General features: G+C 39.1%; 1 protein-coding gene across 5 annotated transcripts in view; it reads right to left on the reverse strand.

The window, feature by feature from the left end:
• LIX1 (limb and CNS expressed 1) overlaps positions 1-26,187 on the reverse strand; it is a 192,501-nt gene that overhangs the window by 84,481 nt on the left and 81,833 nt on the right. For all 5 annotated transcript variants that reach the window (XM_075593399.1, XM_075593394.1, XM_075593389.1 and 2 more), the window contains exon 4: positions 1,456-1,551. In XM_075593399.1, the coding sequence (XP_075449514.1) occupies positions 1,456-1,551 (96 nt within the window). The remainder of the gene's footprint in view (positions 1-1,455; positions 1,552-26,187) is intronic.

Genomic DNA, 26,187 nt, shown 5'->3' on the forward strand with positions numbered 1-26,187 from the left:
ATTCCTTCTTTAAGTAATTTTGTTGTAGAAACCATTTTAATAAGACGTATAAGAAGTTGTATTGACTTGTTTTATAGGATTTATCTATTTTGATATAAAAAAAATAAAGATGGGTAAAAGATCTCAACTATGGCCCCTGCAGTGTTTAATTTTAACAATCTCCAAAGTACTACAGTATTTCCAAAACAGCTTTTTTTCTGCTGGTCAGTAAATATTCTCAAGTATGGAAGTGTTGAGGCAAGGAAATAACACATTTTCTGCTAGGAAATATGTGGGGAGATTTTCCTTAGGGAACATTATAGTTTCTTCTTGGCATATTTTATTCATGGGCATCTTTAGAGATCTGTGTGTAAATGTGCTAGCATTAACTAGCCCTGTTAGCATACACTCATCATATACTCTAAATAAGCAGGCTCTGAGATTTGGAGATGTTTTTTTTTAAACTGCTCTGATAATTAGCCAATGTTTTTTTGGATTCAACTTTGTTCTCATTTACAATCATCTGGTGCCTGTGCTATGTGCTGGCACCACTTACAATACTTTTCTTTTATGTGGTGCTCAGAGAAATGTTTAGTATTGGGACAGAGTGCATAGCAAAATGCATGTGTTGAATTACATTTGTTATGCTAACTACCTAACTATTCCTATGCTTCCTTATATTTCCCTAAAGTACAGGAAAAGTAAACTATTGTTGGCAGTTCCTAATCTAACGTCTTGTGTTTCATAACTGTTTCTTTATGCTTTCCATTGCAAATGGGGGTCCATGACAAATGAAAGGGGGGTCTTCATCAGAACTACTGACCTAGAGCTTTTAGAATCCCATTGCCGATAATCACTGGTACAGTTTCCTTCCCTCGTGCCAACCTTCTTCTCCAATGTTTCAGTGCATGTAAGATCAAAGGAAAAAGTATCTCGAGGGACGCCAAGAATTCAATTCTTGAAGTATTTATTGGTTACATGGTACGTGACCAACGTTTCAACCCAAGCAGCCTTCCTCAGGCTCAGATCCTCTGGAAGGCTGCATGGGTCAAAATATTGGTCATCTACAATATAACCAATAAATACTTAAAGAATTCCATTCTTGGAGTGTCTGGAGATCCTTTTGTCTTTCATATTGTGCTGAAGACAAAAATGTCTGTTCATAATTTCCCCAGTGCTCCACCAATCATACCTCTATATAATCACTTTTTGTTCGGTGTGCATGACATATCTTTTTTGTGTAGTTTCAGTACAGACTGTGATGGTACTCAAGAACTGTACTGTATTAGGGAACACAACAGGCCTGAACTGTAGCACATGAAAAGAGAAGGGAGAGATCTACGTGTGTGGTTCACTGAATACTTTCAGTACATTTTGATATCAAATACAAAGAGCAAATATAGTAGTTGGGTTACTGGGAGCGTCTTCCATATCACGAGTGTCAACAAATGGTTACATCTTTCTCACTGCACCTACTTGAAATTCCAGCATGGTTTTGCCAATGTTTGTATCCAACATATAGTGGTAGGCTCCAATGCTTGTGCTTGGATCCTCTGCATCATTTAAATTTCCCTACAAAAATGAAAAGAACATGTATGATTTGTATTTATAGTTATTACATTTTACTCAGCAGCAATCATTTTAGTTATGCCTTTAAGTAGATGTAAGGCACCTGTTTGTATAACACGATTACAATAGGGATCATATCAGTGCACAGCAGTTCTTCTGTTGCAACAGTTATGTGAGGAAATTGTTTAATACTTGTAAAAATCCATAATTTCCTCAAGACTCCACAGTAGAGGAAGAGAAGTGAATTCATAGTACTCTTTAAAATGATTTTCCTCTATGGAAAGCTATATTGGCCTGGAAGCTAGACAAAATATCAGTCATCTACTGAAAGAGAGGTTGAAATGCATTTGGATTCTTTTTGATCTCAGCGTCTCCTGGAACAGCACAAACTTCTCCTCTTCCTTCATGCTGCTATATAAAACATAATCAAAAACAAAGGGTTGAAAGGCTAGGTATGTCTTGTCCAACAAGGATTATTGTAATCAGTCTACCATACTCTTCCTGTGTTATACATGGTATCACAAAGATGAATGGATCCTGAATCAATTGAAAGTTGGAGCCTATATACAGGATTCTACAGTGCCAGAACCTAAGGGGTTCAAAATAGATTGTGAGCTGTTTGGTACAGGTTGATTGTGCAAGGTAATTCTACTATATACAGGATTAGGAACGCCGTTAGCAGTAAATAGGCATACATTATATTTATTTATGTTCAATAATATGGCAATGCCAGGATTCTCCACCACCCACTAACATTTATAAACAGAAAGCTATATTTGTGAATCATGCGAATGAATTAAAAAAAAAAAACCAGAACAGCCACAGGTTTTTTTTTTTTGAAACTTTGATTTATCCATGCTTGATATTAGAGGGTAATTTCAAGCGATTCATCATTTTTATGGAGATTTCTATGTTTAAATGGAATACATGTTGTAGACTTCTGGGCGCGAGTTTCCTCAGGGATATTTAAAAGCCAGCATAAATATTTCAGCAGCACTGTGTTAATGTTACTGAATTCAGATGCTATAAATTATCTGGTGCCAGCAGCTAGAGTTAAAAAAAATACTGACAAAAGTTAGGGTAACCCAACAATATTGCAACTGTTTTGTTCCATAGCCATGTACTTTAGTAAGAAATATTTGTCACAGTTTACCTGTGAGAAAGCACTGTGCATCTTACATATTCATTAATAAAGCATACACAGAAACTGGAAAAGTGACACTACAATGAGGGTATTTAACTTAAAAAGACAACACCCAACAACTTTATTTTAAAGCACAGCAAAAAAAAAACCTCATCAGCCCGACATGCTGACGGCGCGCGCAGCTGTGTAAACCGCGGTCTGTGGCTGAGCTGCAGGAGATTGCTAATTGTATCAACTATTATTAGGATTCTTACCAAAGCACCTGAAGTGCCATTTGATATATGTTAACATTGTCATGATTGTTTATACACAGTTTTTTTTTTTGCTTCTTATCAGTTTCAGATAAAGGAAATTAGTCTAATTAAATGCTCAAGAAGGTTCTCTTATTGTAAATCCATTTGTATTTTAAAGAATCAAAAATGCAGTTTCACAAAAAGTAATCAAGAAAAAAAAAAAAAAAGCTTACCCCAAGGGAATCCCCACAGAGGGGTATAGAAAGGAGAACTTTTGTGGACCCTTCATCAGCAAATAATATTTTTGTGTGCTTGAATACATGGAACCGCCCCTTTAAAACCTCAGTTAAAATTGCAGGACATATTTGTGATTAAAATTTGTTTACCTGCCACCCAGAAGTTAAATGAAATCTTTCAACCAGCTGAACATCCAACAGTCATTACTGCAAGGTCAAATTACTTAATGTAGCAGGAATATAAAGCACTGCCAATTTCTTCAATGAGCTGTAAACCTCACAGGAACTAGTTTAACAAGAGAAAGATTACAATGGCTCCTCACAATGTATTGATCATTAAGACACAGGGAACACGAAGGAATGTATATTACAGAAAATAAGATTCCTATGGGAGATTATCGTTGCATTTGTGAACAAAATCAAAACAAAGCATTAGAGCCATGGGCCTTCGCTTCAAGACCTCGGAACATAATACGCAGACGTTTTTGAACTTCACAAGGATTACAGTAATTAAAAGGCACAGCTTGTTTAGGACCCCCATAACACATTTTGGATACCCCAGATGGCTATTGTCCAAGATTCCTGCTTGTGTGATACTAGTGAATATATGTCAGCAATGTCAGTGTTCGTATTCTGCTGCCAACAAGCAAACCATTCCATTTGGTTTAGTAAACGCTTCTGTTATATCTTTACAATTTTAATAGAACAAAGTTCTCACACTAAAGCTTTCATTCCTTTGGCATGTACTAATGAGGATATTTAATGTTTGAAAAAACACTTAAAACATATTGGTGTATTTATTTTGGCGTATGCACCAATGGAATATATGCAAAGTTCAAAAAGTGTTATGTAGTGCAGAGCCAATTAAAATACTTTGGACGGCATTTATCAAAGACTTAAAAAAGCAGAGCTGATAGGATGACTTTCTTTGAGAGTTCTGATGATGGTTTGTTTGCACCATCTCAGTATGTATATCAATAATGCATATGTTATGGGTTACACATTTGGCAAAGCAGCATTTACAAAAGGAAAGGAAATGTGTAAGTTAAAAGTGGTAAGAAAATACCAGATACATATAGTATTAAGTACGCCTTTACATTGAAACCTCTTGCCATTTTGTAAATGCAGAAAACGAGAGATTGTACATGTTCTTACGACTGTTCACTATCTATAACTAGTGATGGGTGAGTGTGTGAAAGTTTGGCAGCAAACTTTCACATAAACGCTTCTATTTCTTTTTAAAAACGTGACAATTTGTATAAAGTTTGGTTATTCAAAAGCCATGTAAAAGCCTACAATTCTGCCTAAGGCGCATATTCTATATCCACTAAAGCAGACGATCAGACCATTTTTGGTTACATTTCCCACTGACTTCAATTGTGAGATTCGTCTGAAACCGATCCAATCGGCTGTTTTGACAGATCTAGAATAAGCCCCATAAGTCTCTATTTCACCGTTTTTTCACTGTAACACTTTTTAGTTTGCTACACTATAAAGTAAATTGTCCCTTTTGCTTAGTGAATTTTTTTTGAATAATTAAGTGCATTTTTGCTTAGTCTAATGTTAGTATGATCAAATACAAATATATATATATATATATATATATATATATATATATATATATATATATATATGTGTGACTTTTTTCAAACTGAGGCAAATTTGCGAAAAGTCAAACTTGCGAAGAGACACAATGTTTGCAGTGGATTTGAACTTTGGTAGAAAGTTCCCCCATCTCTGTCTATAACTCAAAAGTGCGTGAATACCAATATGGACAATACAGCCAAAACGATATAAGTATAACTGACATTGTTGTAGTGATACATATTAAAGACAATGAAACACTCTAGGAAACAAATTTATTTTGCATACTTAAAGTATGTAACTCGAAGCCTTCATTATAGAAGATCTGCAAAGTGTTTGCATTATAGCAAAGTAATTTACACCAACATATATGATCCCTTAAGCCATCTCATCCATTTGTTTTTCATTGCTTGTGTTGATGCTAGATATACACATTATTAGCTATTATAATAAGCTCCTGCAAAAGCACAAATCATCTGTTTAAAGATCTGTTTAATGTACATTCTTCTTCTGTCTTTGACATGACCCTATGCACTGTGATCCAAGGCTAACCCCTATTTTAATGAGTCCCATAGCAGAATGACCCTTGTTACGAAAAAATAATCTTAGGCTGACTCTTTCCCATCATTATATGTTCCTAGTTAAATATCATAAATATTTCCCTTTATGCATTCTGTCACTATTATTATTTTTTTTTCATGCTTTAGAGGGGGATGTGAATAAGAATGTCTCAAGGCACATGGATCCGTGGATCTGCGCAAGGAGAAAAAGAAAAAAAGAAAAGCGAGAATAGTGTAATGCTGTATATCAATGATGCATGTAACAGACAAAAGTTGAGAAGTACTCTCACATTAGACTTCTTAATAGATCGCCGTTGTATGCCGTTTCAGCCATTGTGTCTTTAACTGCTCCCCTGTGTCTTTAACTGCTCCCCTGTGTCTTGTTAACCTCAGGTGAGGTTTTTAGGAGGATTGATTTTCCTAAAAAAATCTGTCTGGATACCTCGGAATCTCGATTCCGGATCCTTACAAATCCGTCGGATTCCGAATCCCTGAAATATAGCGAGAGAGGGAGGGATTTGGAATCCGTTGGACGGATTTGGAAAAAAAATTCAGCAGCTAAAATGAAACAGCCAATTTGTGGCGAAATCCAAATCAGGCACAAATGTAGCCCGTTAGATAAAGAAAGGGAAGTTCCTGCTCTGCTAATAGATATGAGTGGTGCACTTGAGAATCAAAGCTATATTGGAAAAAAGAAAAAGTATTCCCTTGATAATGCACTCTACCTCTAGTTCAATAAGGAACTTAACTGTAAATCACTGCAAAGAGATGGTTTCCCATCTCCACTGATACAATAATATTTATTAAACAAGAAAATTGCTATTTAAAACCTAAAACAAAGTAGCACTGCATATACATATATATGCACAACCTGTAGCCCACCTCTATACCCATATGTTCTTTTTATGGTTGACCTAAGATGAAATGAGTATGATCATAATTGAATGCTGGTATATTCTATATTCTTCTAATTAGGATGCTATGGGGTTATACTGTTTAAAAAATTACTTGATGGATAACTTGGGCGTAACATGCATTTGGTGCCTCCGTGGATAATCAGCTGCTGTTCCTCTCATGTGCTGTGTGGCGATCGGGAAATGAACCGCTGGATCCTGTGTGGTCTGCTGGGGATAGAGACGACCTCCGGAACAGAATGGCCACCTTCCGGATGTGATGTTATGTGTGGGTCCCGGAAGTACGTCTTCCCTGCATGCGCTTAGAATCACTTGGAGCTGGGGCAGACACAACGTACTTTGGGGACCCATACGTCACATCCGGAAGGTAACCGAAACAACCAGTACCCGGTCGAGGAAGAGAGCAGACTCCACAAGGCAGAGGGACGACCTCTGCAAAGCAATGGGGGGGGGGGTCGCCATTCCCTTCCGGAGGACGTCTCCATCCCCAGCAGACACACAGACTCCAGTGGTCCATTTCCCGATCGCCACACAGCAGCTGATCATCCACAGAGGCAGTAAGAGTCTCAAACACAGGCGACTATGAGTATACACTTATTCATTTTTTGTGAGTGCATTCTTTTAACCTGTCATTCATTTTTTCTATATTAAAGGATTTATTTATAGACTGCACCCCTATTTTTTTGTGTTTGAGGTATAATATATGAAGAGGAGTGGTCATCCTCACATCTGGGTAACATATATAGACTGTATTGTCCCTTAATTATGGGACGGTGAATATGTCTACCTATACCATCTACTACAACTAATAACACTCATACAGTAACACTGGCCTGGTGTAGATACTATTAGACAACTCCTTTTATTGCATCACACTTCCAACTATTTGCTACTGCATGTATATCTACTATATATTTCAGAAATCACTGTATGTCTGCGTCCCAAGGGCCAATCGCATAGGACCTTGGGCCTGTCACTCCGGCTCAGGCCATGCCCGCCCCCGCACACCCCTGCGTCCAACACCAATGCCACACTGTCCCACCCCTCACTGACTCTCATTGGCCTGCGTCCAATGCCCGCCCCCGCACACCTCTCATTGGCCTGCGTCCAACACCAATGCCACACTGTCCCACCCCTCACTGAGCTAATACTTCCACACTGTCCCACCCCTCACTGAGCTAATACTTCCACACTGTCCCACCCCTCACTGAGCTAATACTTCCACACTGTCCCACCCCTCACTGAGCTTTGGGAACGCTTTGCATTTGCAGCACAACCTTCACTGCTCTGGGGCCACGCTTCACAGCTATCAAAACCCTCACCGTCTACTACCACAGACTGCCCAATCAGGCACAGAATCAGCTACACACAACACCTACACACAACGCACGATAACACCAAACACTGCACACACACACATTCACACAACACCAAACACTGCAGACACTGCACACACACACATTCACACAACATTCACACAACACCAAACACTGCAGACCCTGCACACACACACATTCACACAACATTCACACAACACCAAACACTGCAGACTGCCTCTTCAAAACACCACCCTCGCCCACCCCCAACTCCCCCCCCCCCCCCGGTCCACGCCACAGATCTCCCTCCGCAACCGCACACCCTCTACAGGCCACGGGCTACAGTCAAACACCATCGGCACCGATCGCCCTCCCGCTACCTCACACACTGTACGGCCCGCGGACCGACCAGCACGCCACAGATCTCCCTCCCGCTACCGCACACCCTCTACGGCCCGTGGACCGAGACGCATGCCACAGATCTCCCTCCCGCTACCGCGCCCCTCCCATCTCCCGCTAAACAACATCGCCACCGGCTACCTACTCACTTCGGCAGCCTCTTCCGAACGCCAGCGCACGACACACATCTCCCTCCCGCTACCGCACACCCTCTACGGGCCGTGGACCGGGACACACGCCACAGATCTCCCTCCGCAACCGCAGACCCTCTACAGGCCGCGGCACCGATCGCCCTCCCGCTACCTCACACACACTGTACGGCCCGCGGACCGCCCACCACACCACACATCTCCCTCCCGATACCGCACACCCTCTACAGGCCGCGGCCTACGTGTGGGGGGGGGGGGGACAGTGTGTGTGGGGGGGGGCAGTGTGTGTGTGTGGGGGGGGGACAGTGTGTGTGGGGGGGGGACAGTGTGTGTGTGGGGGAGGGGGGGACAGTGTGTGTGTGGGGGAGGAGGGGACAGTCTGTGTGTGTGGGGGAGGACAGTGTGTGTGTGTGGGGGAGGGGGGGACAGTCTGTGTGTGTGGGGGAGGGGGGACAGTGTGTGTGTGGGGGAGGGGGGGGACAGTGTGTGTGTGTGTGAGGGGGGGACAGTGTGTGGGGGAGGGGGGACAGTGTGTGTGTGGGGGGGAGACAGTGTGTGTGGGGGGGGGGGGAGACAGTGTGTGTGGGGGGGGGACAGTGTGTGTGGGGGGGGGACCAGTGTGACTCCCGGGCAACGCCGGGTCTCTCAGGTAGTAGCATCTAAAAATGAAACATGCTGACAGATAAAAATAGAAATGGTGCACGGGAACAAAGAGGAAACTAGTTTCCTCCAAAATTACAATCACTAACATAGGGGGAGTTCCCAGCACTCCAAAACAAATTATACAATGGCAACAATGATTGTCAGAAAAATATAATAATTTATAGAAGAAATTTCAGTGAACAAATGTCTGTCTATACACATAGAAAATAATGTGTGTTATTTATCACAATAAATGCAAAAAAAAAATTGCAAGACCCAGCTACGTAACTCAAATAACTCAATACCTCACAGCAATCCAAACCAAAAAATGAGGGGGGGGGTATATAAGATGTGCTAATCAAAGGAGACACTATATTAGGGACAATGGGAAAAGGGGAAGGGGGGAGGGAAAGTAAAAAACAGGGGAATAAGGGGGGCAACATTTTGGGGCTTCTGGCCCCATATTCTGGCCAGTTTCCTAGAGTCAATCCAAACTAGGTACGTCCCTTTTCCCTGTAAAAACAAGTGCTCCCAAAAAAACAGCCAGACACACAAAAGTGAGTACAAATATAAATAGAGAACTGTCTATGGACAAGAATCCCCCAGTTGGATATTGTATTGTATGTCTTTATTTATATAGCACCAAAAGTGTACTCAGCGCTTCCCAAAGAGTACAGTACAGGGAATTTTAAAAATACAATAAGTGCAGCAAAAATTAGACAATGGGAAAGGAAATCCCTGCCCCGAAGAGCTTACAATCTAAGAGGTTTGAGGGGAAACTTACAGAGACAGCAGGTGAGGGAATAAGTGCTGTAGATGGGTGTGCTTGGCCACAATGGGTGGTATAAGTGACTGTGGGACAATAGCCATGAGTGCAGGCTATTGGGATGCTTGATTTGAGGGGCAAGTTTTAAGGTTAGTCAGTGTTAAATGAAAAGGTTAACACCATTTAAAGGGGAAGAGATGGCAGGGAGGCGTAGGTGAGATAGTACAAAATACTACCACAGACAATGAAATAATACTACTGGCATATAAATAGGCTGTCCCAAACAAAGCAGTAATGTCCTAAAAGTTTCTAGATTAACCCAAGAGGTAATCTATCAGAGAACCAATCTGTTCCTTGCAAATATGGTATACACAGTGTTATAACAGAATCCTATAAGCAATATGAATATACTCTGGGACTAAGTCTTGGCAAAGCAAAAGAATCAAACCAACTGCGGCATCAGACTGCCGGACGCCTGAAGCAAACAGCTGGTGTGGATATTTAAGTGCCTCATTATGCGTTACGTCATCGGGGGCCGGTACACTCATGTTCTTTCATGATTGGTTTCTTAGGAACGTCACTAACATCTAGGTGCCGTTTGCGTACTTCAGAGTAATCAGGAGCCGGTGTGCTTAACATCAGCAGGTGGCAGATATCTTCCCTGATTAGACGCTCTATTCACAGGAATCTTACTTCCGTCAACACCACATTGTCAGGACAACAAAGTAACTAGCATTGGTTGATGTCTCTGTATCACAGGCAGGGAAGGACCAATCAGCAGGCCCTGAGTACGAAGCCCCATAATGAATGGATTTGTGATGACCACAGGACAATTTCTCATCTTGGGGATGGAGGGTGATGACCCCATGAATGAGGGGTACCCATGCACATATAATAAAGGCAAAAAATGAGAGAATTGCATCAGTAATCTTCCAGTCAAATATTCTATGCTTACACAGTTCTCACAATTAACAGTAATACTCTTGAACACTCAGAGTGTGTAATTGGTAGTAACAGAAAAAGTGTAAAGCTTGCTTCAGGGACTATAGCATTAGCATCAGAAGAAATGCCTAATTCTGTTTAATCCATGCCAAATAGAGTACAAATAATAGAAGAATGATGCCAGTAATGATCTGTGTAAAATGATGTGTTTCCACTATTCTCACAATCATAAAATACATTAATAAACAATCTGAGTGTATAGTTATTTTTAACAGTACAAGATCTGATGCTTGTAACTAGGGACTATGGCAGCCCCATCACGAACCATATACACATTTCTATTTAATTCATGCCTTTGAGAACAAGGTTCAAGTTGTTATACCCTATACAGAATATTAAAGGCACAACAATAACATCACTCTGTGTGTGTAATAGGTAGTAACAAACGGTGTCTCGCATCAGGGACTCTAACAGTACCACCAGAAAAATTGCATATTTCTGTTGAATCCATGAATTGAGTTCATGTAATTAAAGAACTGTACCAGTAATGCTCTGTGCAACATGATATGTTTCCACTATTCCCACAATCATAAAACACTCTGAGTATGTAATTATTTGGTCTAATATTTGTAGCAAGGACTATGGCAGTACCTTCAGAAACCAAATGCACATTACAGTTTAAACCATGCCTTTGAGAACTGAGTTCAAGGTGTTATCCATAGACAGAATATTGAAGGTACAACAGTAGCAAGCGAGGACAGCATGGGGTAGAGGTGGGAGAAAACTAGCACGATAAGGTAGGATCACAAGAAGACGTCGGAAGTCACTACACGGTAGGTGCAGATGGATCGACACAACATTCAAAGAAAAGGGACAATGGCTCAACTCCATAAGCAGTCAAATATAGATTTTGTCTGGATTACTGTGAGCTATTGAGTTATTTGAGTTATGTAGCTGGGTTTTGCAATTTTTTTGCATTTATTTGTTGTGATAATTAACTCACATTATTTTCTATGTGTATAGACGGATGTTTGTTCTCTGAAATTTCTACTATAAAATATTATAAATTTCTGACAATCATTGTTGCCATTGTATAATTTGTTTTGGAGTGCTGGGAACTCCCCCAATGTTATTGATTGTAACTTTGGAGGAAACTAGGTTTCCTCTTTGTTCCCGTGCACCATTTCTATTTTTATCTGTCAGTATGTTTCATGTGAACAGAGCGTCTAATCAGGGAAGATACCTGCCACCTGCTGATGTTAAGCACACTGGCTCCTGATTACACCGAAGCATGCAAACGGCACCTAGATGTCAGTGACGTTCCTAAGAAACCAACCAGGAAAGAACACAAGTGTACCGGCCCCCGAACACGTAACGCATAATGAGGCACTTAGATATCCACACCAGCTGTTTGCTTCAGGCGTCCGGCAGTCTGATGCCACGGTTGGTTTGATTCTTTTGCTTTGCCAAGACTTAGTCCCAGAGTATATTCATATTGCTTATAGGATTCTTATAACACTGTGTATACCATATTTGCAAGGAACAGATTGGTTCTCTGATAGATTACCTCATGTTTTTTATCTAGAAACTTTTAGGACATTACTGCTTTGTTTGGGACAGCCTATTTATATGCCAGTAGTATTATTTCATTGTCTGTGGTAGTATTTTGTACTATAATCTCACTGGGGGATTCTTGTCCACAGACTGTTCTCTATTTATATTTGTACTCAATTTTGTGTGTCTGGCTGTTTTTTTTAGGAGCACTTGTTTTTACAGGGAAAAGGGAAGTACCTAGTTTGGATTGACTCTAGGAAACGGGCCAGAAGAAGGGGCTAGGAGCCCCGAAACGTTGCCCCCTTATTCCCCTGTTTTTTCCTTTACCAACCCCCTTTTCCCCTTGTCCCTCATATAATGTCTCCTTTGATTAGTACATCTTTTATAACCGCCCCCCCCCCCCTCATTTTTTTTGTTTGGATTGCTGTGAGCTATTGAGTTATTTGAGTTAGGTAGCTGGGTCTTGCAATTTTTTTTTGCATTTATTGTGATAATTAACTCACATTATTATCTATGTGTATAGACGGATGTTTATTCTCTGAAATTTCTACTATAAAATATTATATTTTTCTGACAATCATTGCCACCATATAATTTCTTTTGGAGCGCTGGGAACTCCCCCTATGTTATTGATTGTATTTGCTACTGATTTGCACTTAAAGGGACACTTTCTATCAGTGGTTGTACTATATCCTATCTTTTCGATTGCCATTTATTGCATATTCATTGTTTTTATTCTGTACTATTTATGCATTTTCATATTACAGTTTTCTTCCCAAACTGATAGGAATATATATATACCTAGAACCACAGGTATATCTCACTTAGTGCACCTCAACACACACTAGTGTTCTTTTTTTATCCTTATTACACAATGAATAAACATTTATACTCCTGTAACATTTGCCAGTCTCGGTTCTTTTTCGAGCCATTTGCTAATTGACAAATTTCACTAGTGACATATATTATCTGTTACTCGTGATTATGATGTCATTACCTTTTGGTCTTGGTTTCGGTAATTCCCTTCGTTTAACATATTTATATCCAGCATATGTCTACATATAGGGATATACAGAGTTTAGTTGGAAACATTTATCTTGTATAGATACTTCTATATGTCCAGTTAGATAAAGTATTATACCTTTTTATACCATTGTGTCTCTTATTGTATTAGTCATTATTGTAGATGATTTAATTGATTTAAAGTAATCAATTATGTTACATATGCACATATTACTGTTCATTGTCTAATATACATATTTATATATTAGTAGATATTTTGTATGAACCTTTGTAATTAAAAAAATTGACAGTACGTATCAAACTCTTAAATCAGAACTGTAGTGCGACAAAGGGGTTAAACTACCCTATTACCAATTAAAAAGAAAGATTAAAACCATGTACATATTGCATAGTGCATTTTACGTATTGCTTGAAGAGAGGTATGGAGGACTCATTATTAATTAAATTAGTATAGAAAAACTATATTCATACAATATCCATATCTGATCTGCTTTTTTCTTTGCAGCATAATAATAGGTTATGTCCAATGATGGTGGTCTATGCTTAGTTTTTAGCGAGAGTAGGAGGAGAAAAATATTGGAGTAGGTTACTGAGATGTTGTGGTCCTTCTTAGATGAAGGCAGTCGTTTTGACTATGCTTCATGTTCTAAACATCCTAAGTAATTGGGTGCCCTTAACCTACCCCTCAATGTGTAGGATTGGTGAATTCAGTATATTGGGAAACTATCCCTTTGGCTTACCCCAAATAGTAGGTGCCTAAATATATACAATTCGGATAGGCGGAATCTATCCCATCCCCCATATGTTGCAGTCATTATATTTATAAAAAGCATCCATGGTTGTTTTGTTCGCTCATTCCAGTTCGGTAAAATCTAATATTACAAGGATATATTTTAGGCGCCAAGGATTTTTCCACCCCTGATGATAATAATAATAATACTGTAATAATAATAATAATAATAACATTCTGTTAAGTTACTAAGCCTTAACAAATACCTCGAGGTTGATATAATGTTATAGGAAATGCCATAGTCCATGTCTGGTGGATCATTTGAAAAGATCCCTAGACTGTCATTCATCTACTAGTGTCCTGCTGTACCACCTGTATATTCTAATATTTAGGGGGCCAAAGAAAGTTTGTGAAGGAAAAGCTGTTGGAAACAAGTACAACATTCCTTGATCCGGCAGTAATGTCAATTGATTTTTTTTTTCTACTTGGAGCCCCTGACTTTCTTTTCTTAATGCTGCAAGTGCAGCACTGAAAACAGGAATTAAGCAGTATATTCATAACAATTACTGCTTATATTAGAGAAAATTATTTTTCCATTACCAAGTGTTCATCTTATATACATTTATGTATATACTTTTTTGCTGCATCGTTATATGTATCGATCTCATACTGTATGAGATGCAATTCCGTTTACTATCATATTATTCCATTTATCTGGTACTTCATAAAAGTTTTCCTACGCTTGCAAAGTTTTCTATGTTACCTAATATTTGATATGCTATTTATGTAAATGCAAATATGCTTCATGTCATTATTTAGGTTTGAAATGTCGAGTGTGGTAGGTGTGTGCTACAGTAGGTGTTTATGATTTGTATGTAATAAAATAGTTTATTTTTAGGTGCTGGTCATTGGTTGTCTCTCTGTGACTACTGCATGGAAATGTTTAATTCACAATTTACATCAGTCTATAGGACGTACAGTATTTCATGTTTGTGTTGTGATGATGTCTGTACCTTCTATCAAATGCCCAGATTAATTGTAACACTGTATTCACTAAAATGAATAACATAATGTTAATCCAATTTTGCTCCATAAATGCATACTGTAGCTTTAGTTTAAACAGTGCTTAGTGAGAAAATGCAAATGAGCCACCATAATCATAAGTAAAGATGGGAGAATATTTTTTGCCAAAGTTCGAATTAGTAGTGGAATCGCCAAATATTCACATTTTCTAATACCGTATTTGCCTGATTATAGGGCGACCCTGAATATAAGGTGACCCCTCATTTCAGTAGTAGCTGGGAAGGAAATGTTTACACAGACACATACAAAAACACACACACACACACACACACACACACACACACACACACACACACACACACACACACACACACACACACACACTGTGTTTCTCTCTGTCTCTGTGTATCTCTCTCTGTCTCTCTGTCCTCTGTCTCGGTGTCTCTTTGTCTGTCTCTCTCATTTTGAGCCTCCTGCCACAAGCAAGATGGCTGCTTCAGGACCCCAAGGTGGCACTTCCTCTGTTTTACACCCAACAGCTGATTGGCTCAGAAAGTGGCCTGGGCCTGATTATAAGGCAAGTATGTACTTTTCAACTTAACTTTATTGAAAGAAACATCACCTTAAAATCGTCCAAAATCGGTATTTAAGAACTCTCCCAATAAATGAACCGCTGCTAATAGTTTAAAAAAAAAAAAAAACTAATATTCTAATTTAAAAAATAAAGAAATAAAAAAAAAATCAACAGATTCGCCCTTTTCTTATATTAAATATATACTAGTCACTAAACTCTGTCATGATAAACTTTGGGAAATAAAGTCACATTAGGTATAGCTTACAGTATGACAACAGTGTATAAAAGTTCATAAAATAAAGTTGTATGCACTTTTTAATATATTAATTGCTTAGTAGCCCAACAATACCCTCAACACGCCCCCTCAAATTGTATTGCTTTATTCATTCACGTGTTTAAATCAACCAATTGAATTGCTTGATTTAATGCATGGTCGTTAACACTAACTATATAAGGGCTGCACCTTCATATAACATGGCAGACATTGCTGCTGTTTATGAAGACAAGATAAAGAAGATTTTTGAATCTTCAACGAACCTTTAATTAAAAGAAGAACTATGGCTTCAATCAAGATTGAAAATTGGCCTTTACAGGACGCAGAGGCATTGGATAGAATTTAGGCTTTTTGTGTTTTCATTCCTTCTTTTATTTTGGGGGGGGGGAGTTTTCTTTGGCCTGAGGAGAACATTTTTATCTAAATGTTTTTATTTTTATTTTTGGGCCATAAGGCCATTGATTATCTGTTTGGATTAGTTCCTTGGACCATTAGCTATCAAAATCAGAGAGGTCCTCTCCATGGGTGAGGTTAGTGGTTTCATTTGATCATTAACCCCTTTTTTGATAATGAGGCTACCAAGAAACTACATAAAAAGGCCATGCTAGCCTCACAGGCACTCCAGGAGTTAATGACGTGTATTAAAAAGAATGCTTTAATATTGTTTTTTATAATGTGTATTTTTAATTTGTATATTGCATTGTTTTTTATATCTTGACCAACAGCTCTATTAGTCAGATTGGGCTTATCTGCCATACATTCATGTACATGGAGGAGAGGTTGTTAGGTGTCTGGAGTGGGGTAGGATGTGGATGATAGGGGTAGGTGGTTAGACCCCTTGGGTGGTGGAAGAGGTACCATAGTATTTAGTAAGGCAGTGCCATGTTTCTTTTGTACAGGGTATGCAAAGGAGTAGGGTAGTAATTAGTTAGTGGTAGCTAAATTCCGGGTGTCAGCTACTTGTGATCTTCAGAGTTTATCTAACTGTGTCCTACTGTAGGCACCAAAAACATAGATTGTTCTGGGCAGGGACTGTGTCTGTAACAATCCTTTGTGCTGCGTACCGTGAACGATACTCTAATTGTGAAGCACTTTGAGTCCCATTGGGAGAAAAGCACTACATGAAATAAAGTTATTATTGTATCATCTAGCCTTCATATTTTCTCTCCTCCAAGCCCTTTCAGAGTAACAGCAAGACTTTACTAACAGCGTTATCCTGAATGAACAAGGATGTTAAGGCAACAGCGATGAGGTCAAGCAAGGCCATTATTTTTGCATTGAATTTTGTTAGTGGAATACGGCGTTAACCTCAGAAAGAATAACGACCTTTTCTGTTTAAGCGTCACATTATTTGCCCTCAGTGAATGGACCTTAGTAAATCTTCCCTAAAGTTTACAGTCCACAAACAAGCTTATAGTATCAGCACATTAGTTTGTGGGTGCAATTTAAGCATCCCTTCAACCACAGAATTATTTTGCCTTTGCTCAAACTGGAAATGTGCCAAATTCCTAGAACTCTTTTAAAGTGAAAATATCTACCAGCCAAATAATAGGAACGGACATCATAACATGTACGGACATCATAACATGTTTCACTAATTCAGTGACTCTCTGGCACTGAAATTGCTAATTCTATTGTTATTACCCAAATGTGTCAATACATTGTACTATCTTTTGAAATATAGAATACCCACAGGTGATCAAGTTCAGTTAACCTCCAGGAGATCGTCAGAACAGACGACAGAGAAGCATTGGGCTTCTCTATCGTCTGTTGTATACATATGCCATGCTCATTAGCTCTCCTTTTTGACACTTATACAGTATACATATATATTTTGTGGTGGCTCCGGGGTTTCCAAAAAGAGCTTGCTGGGGTTTTGTGTGTTTTGTTAACCTATTCTCAGCTGTCGGAGGTTAGTGGCTCCTCCTTCCCAGGTTTTAAGCCTGCCCCGCCCCTCCCCACTTCCCAAGTTAGTAGGTCCTTTCATTCTACTGGATATACTGTAGTGCCGACGAGTATTCTAAAACAAATCTGGGGCAATCACCAACAAGACCCAGGTACATGCTGGGTACATGCTGCAACATTTCAGTGACATTTCTGCAGACAGACTAATGGCCCACCGGATTAACAGCGGGGGTGCCTGGCAGTCCCATTCAAACTGAATCGGACTGCCAGGGACCCCTGCTGTGTTAATCCGATGGGCCATTAGTCTCTGCAGAAATGTCACTGAAATGTTTGCAGCATGTACCCAGCATGTATCTTGATCTTGTTGGTGATTGCCCCAGATTTTCCAAGGCAAGTTATAGAATACTCGTCGGCGCACCTGTAGATTCAATGTGGTCTTTCTCCCTCCTAATAGAGGTAAATGAGAATTTTAATCTTAATAGACTTATATTAGTATTGTATCTGGTAGTGTTAGGACTTGCGAACGGGTGTCTGCCTTGTTGTGGCTCGCAAGCTTACAATGCTTTGGCCAAAGGGTTAAACTAAATGACCCTTTTTCAAGAGAATATATAAGTATTTTACTGTGTATTTTTGTCATGTTGGATGTAGCATTGGGCTTCTCTGTCGTCTGTTCTATACATATGCCACGCTCAATAGCACTCCTTTTTGACACTTATATACATATATACTTTGTGGGGGCTCAAGGGTTGTGACTGATATGTTTGGTTGATTTCAAGTGCTGGTTGTTTTTATAGTGTGTGCAGTTAGAACCAGAAGGAAATGGAAGTACTGGGTATACTAGCAGGGGTGGCTGTTTTTTGGGAGTGTGCAGTGGGTTAATCTACAGTGTTTTTAAAGTGTGCTGTAATTTGAAGCCTGTAACTTTTTTTCCCTTTCTCCTGCCTGAGGCAGTGTGGGTGTGGTTGGTTAATTGGCTGGCCTAACACACCTGCAGTGGGTGGGGTTAGTTAATTGATAACCTAACACACCTGGTGGGTGTCCCTATTTAAACAGAGGCTTCTAACGAATCCTGAGCTTGCGTGTACTGACTGATATGTGTGGTTGATTTCAAGTGCTGGTTGTTTAAAGTGTGTGCAGTTAGAACCAGAAGCAGTGCTGGTTGTTTAAAGTGTGTGCAGTTAGAACCAGAAGCAGTTTGAACAAGGAAGCGGTTAAACAAGGTATAGTTATTGAAGTACAGTTTACTGTTAGTACTTCTAAACTTCATAGTTGCTAGAATGAGCAGGATTGAAAATGCCACTCAATGCACATCTTGCCACATGTATGTGCACTTGGAGCAGCTGTTCCAAGGAGCATACCGCTGTGAGAGGTGTGAGCGGGTGGTCTCTTTAGAGTCAGAGATTGCTGATCTTAAGAGGCAACTTGCAATATTGAGGGACATTGGCAATCTTGAAAGGGAATTAGAGCTCACTGAGCAGGCCCTTGCTTCGACTAGTGGTGCAGATGGTGGCGCTGTTAGTGAGGAGCAGGTAGGTAGCTTGGTTGCTGTTAGTGAGGAGCAGGTAGGTAGCTGGGTGACAGTTAGAAGGGGAAGCAGGGGCAATAGGGAGAGGCAGGTCATTTCTGAGCTGACACATCCCAATAGATTTGCCATGTTGAGTGAAGATATTGGGAATGTTGGGGCAGAAATGGCAAGGCTGGGGGAGACTAATTCCTCTAGCAGCCAGGGGAATAGTTCCTCCAGCACAGAGGGGACTCAGGATGCTCAGATACAAAGAAAGATTGTGGTGGTAGGGGACTCCATTATTAGGAAGGTAGATAGGGCAATCTGTTGCCAGGACCGCATGAACCGAACAGTTTAAGATAAGATAATAGTACAGGCTGAAAAAAAACTGAAATGCATGCTTGCTAATGCAAGAAGCCTGACAGATAAAATGGGGGAGCTTGAATTAATAGCTGCAAGGGAGCAGTATGATATCATAGGCATTACTGAAACATGGTGGGATGAAACTCATGACTGGACAGTTAATTTAGAGGTTATTCTCTTTTTCGGAAGGATCGAACAAATAGAAGGGGAGATGGAGTATATTTATATGTTAAACCGGATCTAAAACCTATTATAAGGGATGATGTCTATGAAGGGAATGATGAAAATGTAGAGACTTTGTGGATAGAAATTAGCAGTGGAGGTAAAAGTATAAAGAAAATGTTTGTGGGAATATGCTATAAACCACCAAATATCTGTGAGATTGAGGAAGCTAAAATACTTTTGCAAATGGAGAAGGCATCAAAACTGGGTCATGTTTGCATAATGGGGGATTTTAATTATCCAGACATAGACTGGGGCAATGAGATTAGCATTACATCAAAAGGGATCTTTATCTTGAAGGTAGAAAAAACAGGATATTCAGCGCTCGTGCTGTATGATGGTGTGGATGATCCCTTTGCAGCATGTACATAAAGCGTCTCCCCAGAAACGCTCAAATCTAGGTGAACCCCCCTTAAAAAGGGGGGAGGGCACCCTGAAATACAAGATAATAAAAAATGCACAAATGCGCACCAGGGATTAGTGGAAGGTAATTTATTAAAAATACACAAAAACTCTGAGGGGATCCAACCCCACCTCAGAACAGCTGTGCAGCTGGACGGCTAAGTACTACCCAGGAGAACACCTGATGGTGACTAAACCCTAAGCTGCACAGTATACAAATACAGTAACATTTATATAAAAAACATGAAAGAAAAAAACAAACATGAAAACAACCTATCAACAGATTTGTATAGAAACCGCCATAAGGTTGGGCACTGGCAAGGGGAAACGGACACTCACACTGAGACAGTCAGCAGACTCGCGGTGGCTGCACAGGATCCGGATCTCAGCTCCGCGGAGATGGAAAAAAACGCTGCTGTCTCCTGCAGGCTCCGTCTCAGCGGTGACCTCCAGACGAAGTACTTGGTACGAAACGCGTAGAGGTCACGACAGGTCATCCTGCGCGTGTATGCTGGTAAGCTGAGACGGAGCCTGCAGGAGACAGCAGCGTTTTTTTCCATCTCCGCAGTGCTGAGATCCGGATCCTGTGCAGCCACCGCGAGTCTGCTGACTGTCTCAGTGTGAGTGTCCATTTCCCCTTGCCAGTGCCCAACCTTATGGCGGTTTCTATACAAATCTGTTGATAGGTTGTTTTCATGTTTGTTTTTTTCTTTCATGTGTTTTTATATAAATTTTACTGTATTTGTATACTGTGCAGCTTAGGGTTTAGTCACCATCAGGTGTTCTCCTGGGTAGTACTTAGCCGTCCAGCTGCACAGCTGTTCTGAGGTGGGGTTGGATCCCCTCAGAGTTTGTGTGTATTTTTAATAAATTACCTTCCACTAATCCCTGGTGTGCATTTGTGCATTTTTTATTATCTTACATCAAAAGGGAACATGTTTTTGGGGGTGCTTAAAGACAATTATATGACCCAAATTATTGAGGAACCAACCAGGAGACGGGCAGTTCTGGATTTGGTCATATCAAACAATGAAGAAGTAATAACAAATATTCAAGTCCTGGAACATTTGGGTAACATGGTCTCATTTGAAATAAATTATCAAAAAACAGATTACTTGGGTTCAACAAAGACCTTCAACTTTGGAAAGGCAGATTTGAATAAACTGAGGTCTAATCTGGTAGTAATACAATGGGATGATGTTTTTGCAGGGAAAAATGGAGAAGATAAATGGGCAGTCTTTAAAACATTGTTAGAAAAGCACACTTATCAGTGTATACCCTTGGGTAATAAGTATAGAAGAAATAAGTCAAAACCAATGTGGCTAAATAAACAGGTAGGGGAGGAAATGGACAAGAGGAAGGCGTTTAGATTCTTTAAGTCAGAAGGGACAGAGACATCGTATCAGAATTATAAGGAATGTAACAAAAATTGCAAAAAGGCAATCAAATTAGCAAAAATGGATAATGAAAAAAGGATTGCAATAGAAAGTAAAGTCAACCCTAAAAAATTCTTTAAGTACCTTAATAACAAAAAAATGAGAAAAGAAAATATAGGACCCTTTCAGTGTGAGATGGGTAGGCAGATTATTGGAGATAAGGAAAAAGCTGAGGTATTAAACAAATTCTTTGCCTCTGTGTTTACCAGGGAAGAATCAAGTTCAATAGTAGTGCCGCAGGAGGAAGCCACAATCTCCATATTAATGAACAATTGGTTAACTGAGGAAGAAGTTCATAAGCGACTTGAAAAAATTTAAGTTAATAAGGCACCTGGCCCCGATGACATACATCCAAGAGTTCTCAAGGAGTTAAGCTTAGTAATAGCCAAACCATTATATTTCATATTCAAGGACTCCATTTCCACAGGCTCAGTACTACAAGATTGGCGTAAAGCAGATGTGGTGCCTATATTTAAAAAGGGAGCTAGATCACAACCGGGAAATTACAGACCTGTAAGCCTGACTTCAATAGTAGGGAAACTACTTGAAGGTTTAATACGGGATAATATTCAGGAATACCTAATGGAAAATAAAATTATTAGTAATAGTCAGCATGGATTTATGAAGTATAGATCTTGGCAAACTAACCTTATATGTTTCTTTGAGGAGGTAAGTAGGAATCTAGACCAGGGTAATGCCGTTGATGTGGTCTACTTAGATTTTGCAAAGGCTTTTGATACGGTTTCACACAAGAGGTTGGTGTACAAAATAAAGAAAGTTAGACTCAGTAATAATATATGCACCTGGATTGAAAACTGGTTAAAGGACAGACAACAGAGGGTTGTCATAAATGGAACTTTTTCAGGTCGTGAGTGGAGTACCTCAGGGATCGGTACTGGGACCCCTGCTTTTTAACTTGTTTATTAATGACCTTGAGGTTGGGATCGAGAGCAAAGTCTCCTTCTTTGCTGATGATACTAAATTGTGTAAGGTAATAGAATCAGAACAGGATGTCATTTCTCTTCAGAAGGCCTTGGAGAGACTGGAAACGTGGGCAGGTAAATGGCAGATGAGGTTTAATACAGATAAATGAAAGGTTATGCATTTGGGATACAAGAATAAAAAGGCAACTTACAAATTAAATGGAGATATATTGGGGGAATCCTTGATGGAGAAGGCTTTAGGAGTGCTTGTAGACAGCAGGCTTAGCAATAGTGCCCAATGTCATGCAGTAGCTGCAAAGGCAAACAAGATCTTATCTTGCATCAAACGGGCAATGGATGGAAGGGAAGTAAACATAATTATGCCCCTTTACAAAGCATTAGTAAGACCACACCTTGAATATGGAGTACAATTTTGGGCACCAATCCTAAGAAAAGACATTATGGAACTAGAGAGAGTGCAGAGAAGAGCCACCAAATTAATAAAGGGGAGGGACATTCTAACTTATGAGGAGAGGCTAGCTAAATTAGATTTATTTACATTAGAAAAGAGGCATCTAAGAGGGGATATGATATCTATATACAAATATATTCAGGGACAATACAAGGAGCTTTCAAAAGAACTATTCATCCCGTAAGGTTGGAGGAAATGAAATTTCACGAGCAACAAAGGAAAGGATTCTTTACAGTAAGGGCAGTTAAAATATGGAATTCATTACCCAGGGAGACTGTGACGGCAGATACAAAAGATTTGTTCAAAAAAAGGTTGGACATCTTTTTAGATGGGAAAGGTATACAGGGATATACCAAATAAGTATACATGGGAAGGATGTTGATCCAGGGATTAATCCGATTGCCAATTCTTGGAGTCAGGAAGGAATTAATTTTTCCCCATTAATGGGGTTTTTTTGTTTGCCTTCCTCTGGATCAATAAGTATAGATATAGGATAAAGTATCTGTTGTCTAAATTTAGCATAGGTTGAACTTGATGGTCGGAAGTGTTTTTTCAACTTCATCTACTATCTTACTATGTAACTATGTAAAAAGAGCTTGCTGGGGTTTTGTGTGTTTTGATCGTCAAAACAGCAATAAAAAAAGAATATATATATTTAGGGGTTTGCTTTAAAATAACACCCTTCTCATACATTGTGCAGATCTGCTATATATATTGACAGATATCTCTTTACCCTTTCAAAACAGCAACTATACAAGTATGGTGAAACCTTCCAATGTGAAATTGACATACTGTAGTGGCCCACACATGTAGTTTCACACGTTATAATTACTAGACGTGTGAAATTTTCACTTTTAGTTCGTGATCCAGGAGAAATTCTCAAAAATAACGGAGAAACTGTAAAACATCAAAGTTCAGCAAGCATTAAAAGTCAATATGCAGCTCACATGACTCGTTCAGTCCGATAACATTTTACAACATTGGCAAACAGTTCAAAATGTCACGAAAAACACAAAATGTAGGAGACATTTGCGAAAACGTTCACAAAGTAACTTTGAAGACATTGGCACATATCTAATAATTGCCTTTAATATATATATATATATATATATATATATATATATATATATATATATATATATATATATATATATATATATACACAGAAAGATGACTGCGCTCAACAGGTACTAATGATATAAGTGTATAAGTACTAGTAAGCACTGTAGATTAGCATAAATGATCGACTATACATTAAATGAATATAATTTCAATAGCTGAATTAATACTGGTATTCACTGAACATGCTATAAAAAATGTATGTGATTTTAGACCAATGTATATTAAAGCAAAATTTTTTTTATTTATTAAAATAATATCACATATCGTACCTATTATATCCCTTCTGTCTGTAAATAGAATGTAATACACAAAATCCTTCTTTATTTGAGGTTGATTATCAACATTAGATACAGGTCACAATTTCGTCCTTTTTAGGATTACTATATCTGAAACCTTTCAATGTTTTGTTCTAATAATAATTTTTTCTATCTTTTACCATCTTTTTCTCCTATCAATCTTGCCAAATCACAATTTCATTGATAGATCCAAATAGCCCATGTTTTGGGGTATATGTTACCATTCAATTATGATGGAGCATTGCCCAGACATTAAGGATCTATCATTTACTATAGACCAATATATTTTATATTATGTCAGATATTGGTGGTCACCTTTGGCACCTATCCTCCAGCCATTATCCACATCAGAGTCTAATTGCAATTTTTAATTGTCCTAGTCTATAAGAATAAAATAAAATTAACCAATATCCCAGTACTATCAGTAAATTAAAAACATCTGGGAAATAATTGAAGTAGGGTAATGCTTTACTAATTTATATTGCATAAAACATAAACATCTATTGCAAACAGACATGGATAAAATTCCTTTATTCTTGTCATTTTATATCAAATGTGACATTCACAATTAGGTTAAAAACAATGGTCAACTATGAATGGTTGATTTCATATGTTAAATATATATTGCTGCCTTCGTTTTTGCAATTAGCAATTAATTACAATCATGTGTTGCACTAGAAGCATTAAATTAATTGATTGACATACATATGTATAAATAGCATGACGCACTTCCGTCATACATCCCCTGATGAAATCACCCTAAGAGTGAAGAAACGCGTAGGGAGGATTCTATACTGGTATTTAGAACAGATTTTATTATAGTACTCATTCGCAGCCTTTTTTACTTTGTCTGCTGTGCCTGGACACGGCCAGGACATTTGGAACGTGCCGGTTCTCTGTAGGTAACAGCGGGGCTATACATTCGCTAAAACACATCCGGTTTGGCTAGAGGGCACGCCATCACTTCCGGGTTAGAGCCCCAATAGCGATCTCCACTAGATGGTTGCGGGAAGACCGGGGCCCTATTCTCTATGAGAGCGGCTAGCCAGCGAAGGTACAGGTACAGGATAATCTCCTGGTGTGGACTTTAAAAGGACTTAGTACCTCGCCCGTTATTACATTGTACGGGGACAAACATCCACGATCCTGGCATCCGGTTTACCAAAGAGACTGTTACACTTCCGGGTCACGGCTCCAGAGGCATGCACAGTTCCTGCACTCAGTAAAGACGGCAGAAGCAGCTGACATCCTACTTGAGAGAGAGCATACAGCAACGGCGCCATAGCAGCACACGGAGGCGAATGAGTATACTCATTACATGCTTTTATTGATTTTTTGTTTGTGAGTGCATTTATGTTGGACCTAATCTATTTTTATTAAAAGTGTATTTTTCATGTTGCACTAGGATCGGGCGCTTTCTTTTCTTGTTGTTCATATATATATATATATATATATATATATATATATATATATATATATATATATATATATATATGTTTCATATCCTGTACAGCAGATTGTTACTTTGATAGTCACAACTGTTTTCTGAATATTCTGTGTTTTCCATAGCTTTTATCTATACATCTGTTTATTTTTTTTGAACGGCTTGATTTAAATTGATGGATCAGAACTGCAGCACTGAAATGCTCTAAGATTAAAAATACAATTGTTTATCTATATTCATTTCAAACCTTCCAAAGCCACATCTCTGTACTAAATCTATACATTGAAGGTTGTCCACTAATTCAAAAAGAGAATCCTTTTCTCAAATGGCAATTTTAATGGAAATTGTGGCATTAGAGGCCAGGAGACCTCTAATTACCGGTGTAATTTCTGGTTTGAGTATAATGTTTTGCGGTCTTTGTTTTCTAGCAAGGACAAACCTGGCATTCCTCATCACATTCAAACTCTACATTGCACCAAATCTATCA

This window comes from Ascaphus truei, chromosome 1 (genome assembly GCF_040206685.1).
Source record: "Ascaphus truei isolate aAscTru1 chromosome 1, aAscTru1.hap1, whole genome shotgun sequence".
In the NCBI taxonomy this organism is placed as follows: Eukaryota; Metazoa; Chordata; class Amphibia; order Anura; family Ascaphidae; genus Ascaphus; species Ascaphus truei.